This window comes from Nicotiana tabacum, chromosome 23 (genome assembly GCF_000715075.1).
Source record: "Nicotiana tabacum cultivar K326 chromosome 23, ASM71507v2, whole genome shotgun sequence".
Taxonomy (NCBI): Eukaryota; Viridiplantae; Streptophyta; class Magnoliopsida; order Solanales; family Solanaceae; genus Nicotiana; species Nicotiana tabacum.
Genome location: NC_134102.1, coordinates 111,666,575 through 111,673,517, shown reverse-complemented (window position 1 = coordinate 111,673,517; position 6,943 = coordinate 111,666,575). Strand labels below are relative to the sequence as shown.

Sequence of the window (6,943 nt, the reverse complement as noted above, 5' to 3'; positions counted from 1 at the left end):
GGTAGACTTTACAAAAAGATTCTCTCCCTCTTGAAAAGATACAAAGAACACCTTTTTATCAAGATTCATGTTTATATTATCCTGCACTTTTCTATCAGATCCAAGAAGGTTTCCAATATTCTAAGATCTATTTGTCGTTCATCATTGTCAGGAGGAATAATCACCTAGCTCATTATTTATTGGGTGAATCATTCTTCCTATTTATTCAAATGTCATTTATTGTTATTTATTATCAGTCTTTCTTCCATTATTGCTTATATTTTATGACTATTTAATGCTTGTTATTGCCAACCCCTTGCTCGATCTGTCCCACCTCACACACGTTTTCAAGATTTGCATATAGAGATATTATTATTAATTAGGTTTAACCCGTTATTACACAAAAATAATAGTTTTAGCGGAAGGTTATACTTTTTGGTGAAACAACAATGTCCTGAAATTTTGAACCTAAAAGTTGAACTCCATGACATAGTGTCACTGAAATGAAACTTGAAAAATGAAACTTAAAGACACAATCTCTTGAAGCTTTGAACTGAAAAGCTGGAGTTCAAGATACAATATCCTAAAAATTTGAACTTTAGGATACTCATAGTGACCTTAAGTTTGAACTAAAATATCGAACTTTAAGACATTGTGTCTTGAAAATTTGAATTGAATGAATTTCAGGATACGATGAAGAAGCAACATCTGCCAACTTATTTAAGTTGTGGCTAAACGCTAAATAATTTGCAATTGTTGAATAAAAGTTAAACAGCAGTCCAATAAGTGGCTACCGGGTGACATTTCTATATTGTTTGCGGCTTTTGGGTCGTTAAATACTATGGGCCAGAACATATTGGAGATCCAGTTAAGAGCCCACAATGGAAAGATCAACCATCGGCGAGATCTCTGCCTCTACCTCTCCAACCCCATTGGACGGCCAGAGAAGGCGCTTGGCATCTTTGCTTGGTTTAATCTTTGTACTATTTACTGATTTTTTGGGTAGAATTGCTAGAGATGAGCCTTAATTTTTTTGTTCTGCAGACAGAACGAGCTAAGCTGTAACTCGAGAAAAAAGTTAGGTGAAAAAATGGCAGCTTCAATTTGGACTCTACAACTTCATACAGTCTCAGTTCAGGTACCCACTCCACCTCACATTTATTCTCTTATCTTTATCATTTTCTAATATGAATTAATTTACATTCCTTTTATTTCAAAAGCTTCGAATTCCACCTAAGGCAGTTGACTTCAGAAACGATGATTTGTTCAATTATGCATTCCGAAGGTGTACAAGGAAGAGGACTTTCAAAAATATTGACGTAGTTGCCTCGGGGGATTCTTTTACCAATGGTGACGGCAAGAATGGTAAGAATCTTTCAGACCAAGTTATGGTTGTCAAGTCCGAGAAGCGGAGTTTACCTGTTCTACTACAAGACACTGTTACCAAATTACAAGTGAGCGTCAAATCTCTCCCTCCCCCTACTCTCCTGGTAATTCCGCTTAAGATGTCTTTTTTACGTGTAATATATGAATTTCTGATAATATTGTTTTTGGAAATTAATTAGGGGAAATTATCTTAGGATATACCTGGAACTTGTGGAGTGCCCCAATATTCATATCCTTCAAAGTGCTGAACTTTTCATATTAACGTTGCTTGGCAATTGAGTTTTTTTGTTATGACGTAGACCATTTCTTTGGTTAGACACTTCGTCCACTTTGTTCCTTGCGATTTTATGGAATGTGATAATGATGCTTTGTTTCCTGTTCTTTGTCGAGCTGTCAACTCTTTTACATTCATCTCGCTCGCTGTAACGGTGCAGTTTCTCCTTCCATGTTGGCTCTCAAGTCTCACCCCCTTCTATAATCATGATTTGATGTTTACTTCCAGTGCAACGTTATGTTTTATTGTTGGTAAATTCACGATTGAAAGCAGCTTAGGCCTTGCATTCACTGTAATTTAGTCTTCTTGGCATTTTTCCTTTAACACGTGTTTTAATAGCAGGTAAAGAAACATTCTGGTGTTAGTTTAGCAATTGGATTATCTACCGTGGTCATCTTGCTGGTTATTATGGTGAGGAGTTATGTTGCAAAAAGGTCACGACCCAAACGCCCTGGTTCTGTAGCTGATCTTGTCAGGCGTGGGCAGTTAAGATCTGATAGAAGAGGCATGTATGGATCATTAACCTTTTGGATTGTTGTTTGTCTATGATGTTTTTCTTCTGCTGTTAAATTCATCCCTTTTTAGGATGTAGATTTTAGTCATATGATCATATGCTGCTGAGATGATGTGCTTGCATAGTTTTAAGTGTTGTAATGTGTGTTTTTCATCATTGATTTGTCTTAAAATTCAGATCAAATCCTCTCAAATATGACGATCCATTCAATAATCCATTAGTGAAAATCAGCAAAAACAATTCAAGTGTAGAGATGTGTGGGAAAGTGTACCGTTTGGCACCAGTAACTCTTACCAAGGAGCAACAAGCTGTCCATCAGAAACGGAGGTCACGTGCATATCAGTGGAAGAGACCAACATTGTTTCTTAAAGAAGGTGATTCAGTGCCTCCTGATGTGGATCCTGATTCTATCAGGTGGATTCCTGCAAATCATCCTTTTGCAACTACTGCAAGTGAAATTGATGAGGATCTGGCACAAACTAATGTTTACCAGAAGCACGGTGTTCCATTCCGTATTCAGGCAGAACATGAAGCTCTGCAGAGAAAGCTTGAAGCACTTCAAAGTGTAAGCAATCATAGCCCCTAATAGTAGCTTACAGATGTGGTAAAGAAAAGAAAATATCACTTAGACTTGGTTTCACAAGCATGTTGGATGCATTTTCATAATCAGCATCTGCCATTATGTTATTCTATTATCACTTGTCCAGTTGCAGTATCGATACCCAACCCTAATGGTTTGTACCTTCATGGAAATGTAGTTTGATTTGTAGATAAATTGCAAGATTCTACAGTTTTTTTGCTTTAAAACTCTTACTGGAAGTTATAATGGAGTGACTTCTTTTTATTTTTATTTTTATTTTGAAGTAATAAACTGCTTTCTAGCCAATGAAATAACGGACATGTTGATGCTATGTTCTAAGCTTGTCGTAGGAAGGTAAAGGAATAGACATGACGGGACTGCCAACCTCAATCTGCTGTAGATTAAAAAGATGTAAGTTGAAGACTTGCATGCACATTTAGAATTTCCCCAAAATATTGTAGGTATAGGGTCCAGGGACGGGGAGCCTTGGCACAACGGTAAAAGTTGCCTCCGTGTGACCAGGTCACAGGTTCAAGCTGCGTAAACTGTCTCTTGCATTTTCCCGGACCCCGCGCATAGCAGGTACTTAGTAGTACATGGAGCTGCCCTTTATTGTAGATATACATAGAACTGCCAAGCTTTTGTAGATGGAAAGAGATGTAAGTTGCAGACTTGCCTGCACATTTAGAGTTTCTCTAAACATTCTGGGTATACATAGTTGAAGTAGCGCAATGAAACACCGCATTGTGCTTCATCGTTTATATATATTTTGGTATGGTGACTCAACCTCATAGTGCTTTGAGGGTTATTTGAAGCATTTGACACACACATGAAGTGTAAATTTTTCCATAGGTCGATATACTTGTGCGTAGCCTTAAATAGTGAGCACAATAAAATTTTAAACCAGGAGCAGTAAAACAAATTGAAAAAAGTTACTGCTCTTGGAACACTAAATGAATTGTCTGTCACATTCTAATTAGTATGGCAAAGTAATTCTTTGGCAATTTACTTTTAGCAATTAAAGAAAGAATGTTGCTGCTGTGTTACAAAAATAGTTTAGGTAACACAAAACGAGCAAAGATTCCTGAGGAGTATGATTCTACTGTTAATGCTTGCAAGAAGCTAGTAAAGCACAGTTGTAGTCCACCTTATGATACTGCATTTCTTTTACATTAGAAATCTGACAGTTGAAGAATATTATTTGCTGCTTTTTCCCCTTTTTCACTTCCCTCTTTTTGGGACTGAAGAAATAAGCTATAGGAAGAACCAAAATGTTTGGGATGAGAGCAATGTCTTTCACCCCTTGTTTACAGCAGAACAAGATGCTCTATTTACAGCAGAAAGTACAGCCTCCTTTCTGGAATTCCCTTTTTGTTTTCACTTGGTTCAGCTTAATACTGCTTCCTTTAGCTTACCTGGCATAGCCCTTTGACCCTCTTTAGGCTTAAGAACATGTTCCAGATTTCTCTTGCTGTTGTACATGTAGGAACAAGTGTGTTGTGTCTTCCATATCCTCACAGCACATATAGCATCGCATATGTGAAAACTTTTCTAGTCAATTCATGTTGTGTCAAGTGTGCATCATGCAAGGCTATACATCCAAAACAAGAAACTTGGTGCTCGTATCTTATCTTTCCAAACTGATAGCCACAAGGTGTCCTGCTGTCTATATCTTGTTTGCCTTGAACTGTTTACATCCTCTTCACTAATTATTTCCCTGTGCTGTTTCCTCTCCAAACGATTTTATGTATCTTGCTTCTCGCCTTCCCCTTCCACTTTTTCCAGCATTCCTATCAGTACGGTAAAAAATGTCTAGTTCCCAATCCTGACACTGTTCTGAAGTTCAGATTCCAATTCCTATTATTCCTGCATTGTGCAACAGTTTCACCTTCTTGTTAGGAAATTGGTCCCTCAGAGGTCCATGTCCCCACCATGCATCATCCCAAAATCTAGTGTCTTCCTATCCCAAAATTAAATACCAGAGAGTATACCCTGTCTGGAATTTTATATATCCTTCTATCTTCCATCAATTGTTGACGGCATGTATTCATTATTTGAATGTGTATGCATGAATCATGCTGGATGTCACTTGCAGTTTGAATAATTAAAGTTTCATTTTCTTCCCATAATTAGTAAATGCATGAAAGCCCTTTGATGTCATTGTTACAGGAGCAAAAACTTGGTAAACTAGTCATAGATCCTGGTGCTGCAAAAGATTTTGAGAGGCCATTCAAAACGCGTCTAAAGTCAGAGGAGCAGGCTGAGCAAGGCCCAAATAACTGGCAAATTGGCTCCAAGTTTTCTGAATCAGAGAGTGTTCGCGATTCCTTCGTCAACGAACGTAGTTCTGAAGAAATGGAGAAACCCTAGATGGTTTCAATACCTTTTTGTAAATTCTGGCAGAAATAGGGTAAGAGCTACGGTTTGAAGTGAAGACCTGATAGTTATGTTTTGAGTTCTGACAATTACTGGGTTCCAAGAGCTTCAAGAATCGGAAATGAGACTTGTAAATAGAAGTTTTGTTCTCTGCAGCCGAGTGTACCAAGTGTCTACCAATTGTTTTATCTTCTATGGTAGACTTCTATGTTGCAACATTTGCCTATTCCCATCGACTCGGGTTTGAAACATTTTCTGAACTACTGGCATAATTTCCCTTTGAAATTGGTGCATTTTAAAAGGTTTTCTACTCATCTATTTTCTTCCTTGGATGTGGAGTTGCATCTGACGACCTCTGTCTGATGGTAGTGTAATTACAAGTTGAACTTGTTTACCCGAAAAATGATTAACAATTGAATTTATACGCGGCTCTAAGGATACGTGATATAACTTGGTACAAACCGAGAAAATGTATATATCAGTATTGAAATTAACTATAAAAGAGATAAATGCAAACCAAACGAATCAATTAGCTTCTGGCCCTCGAGTTCGGTCAAACTGTTTACTCGAAAAATGGATAACAATTGAATTTATATGCGACTCTAAGGATACGTGATATAACTTGGTAAAAGAAAATGTATATATCAGTACTTAAATTAACTATAAAAGAGAATGCAAACCAAACGAATCAATTAGTTTCTGGTACTCGAGTTCGGTCACCTTCGAAACAAGTGAGGATTCCGCTAGTATATGAACAGAGTAACAAAATAATGAAGCTTCAAGAAAGTAATGTATTGTTTTTATTGCATCAGAATTTCTCCTTACAAATGATCAAACCTCCCTTTATATAGTGGGGAAGTCCTACTTTGAATATAATTCTAAATACATAAGGAATCACACGATAAATTAATTAATTGGCCTCTCCTTGATATGTTTCGGGGTTTTCGCCGAGATTCTCGCCCCAATTACGGATATACCAGCTTTTTTGTTTTTTTGGCTCGATCTCGATCTTGGCCGATCATGATCTTGATCGGTCTCTATTTTGCTCGGTCTCGATCTTGACCGATCTCGACCAGTCTCTATTTTGCTCGGTTTTAATCTTGACCAATCTTGATCTTGGTCGGTCTCTGGGTCACGAGCTCGGCAACTTAACTTCGCATCATAGCTTGATATTATACAAGGTTGAACCTTGATCTATCATGTTCCAGTCTCGATTAGTCATATGAAGGGCAAGCTCAGTTTTGACCGTATACAGATAGTCCCCTCGTTTCTCGGAAAGAAGATGGCGAGAAACGATATAAATTTCCGAACTCCGACTTGATGGGTAATGACGTCAGCGACGAGCCTGATTATGACGTATGCGACGAAACGTCCCGTCGGTCCAGTTACCAAGGCATTAAATACGTGTCAGTTGTTGGTCGGCCATTACCGGTTCCGAACCGTCGCCAACAACCTATAAGAACCCAATCTTTTCTCATTCAAACTTTTCACTCAAAGCTTCTTCTCTACTCTTGCATCTTCTTCAGAAAATCCCTTTACTTCATAATTTTCACACCCAAATTTCTAGAACTCCAATTAAACCGCATACCACCCTAATTCTCTTTTCCCTTGTTCATCAATGGCGAAAACCTCCAAAACAATGCCACAAAAAGAGGTCATTTTTTCATCACGACTCGCCGGTGGTGAGGATGCGGCGGAGCCCCACCCTTAGGAATTCATTCCGAAAGGGTGCTCAATCGTCATCGACTTTAAAGTCGAAAAAGCCTCCTCGATACCGGACCGATGTGAGCCGATCTAGAGGTACATGTGTTCAATCATCGAGAAAATCCTCGAC

At 38.2% G+C, this 6,943-nt stretch overlaps 1 protein-coding gene across 4 annotated transcripts; it reads left to right on the top strand.

Moving 5' to 3' along the window:
* The first annotated feature begins 793 nt into the window (after positions 1-793).
* Positions 794-5,423, top strand: LOC107824505 (protein MULTIPLE CHLOROPLAST DIVISION SITE 1). Of its 4 annotated transcripts, none has more exons than XM_075246261.1 (6): positions 794-948; positions 1,024-1,117; positions 1,200-1,433; positions 1,982-2,148; positions 2,331-2,718; positions 4,903-5,423. In XM_075246261.1, the coding sequence occupies exons 2-6, from the start codon at positions 1,070-1,072 to the stop codon at positions 5,101-5,103; spliced, it is 1,038 nt and encodes a 345-aa protein (XP_075102362.1). In that variant the 5' UTR covers positions 794-948; positions 1,024-1,069; the 3' UTR covers positions 5,104-5,423. The 4 variants fall into 4 exon arrangements, with proteins under 4 accessions (XP_075102362.1, XP_016506777.1, XP_016506770.1 ...); XM_016651291.2 differs by having other exon boundaries at positions 1,200-1,469; XM_016651284.2 differs by having other exon boundaries at positions 854-1,117; positions 1,200-1,469.
* Positions 5,424-6,943: the final 1,520 nt, after the last annotated feature.

Bases quoted from the DNA above. Each gene is read 5' to 3' on its own strand.
- LOC107824505 (XM_016651291.2), top strand. From the start codon at position 1,070: ATGGCAGCTTCAATTTGGACTCTACAACTTCATACAGTCTCAGTTCAG. The intron at 1,470-1,981 runs GTAATTCCGCTT...TTTTAATAGCAG, and splicing joins TCCCTCCCCCTACTCTCCTG to GTAAAGAAACATTCTGGTGT. The intron at 2,149-2,330 runs GTATGGATCATT...CTTAAAATTCAG, and splicing joins AGATCTGATAGAAGAGGCAT to ATCAAATCCTCTCAAATATG.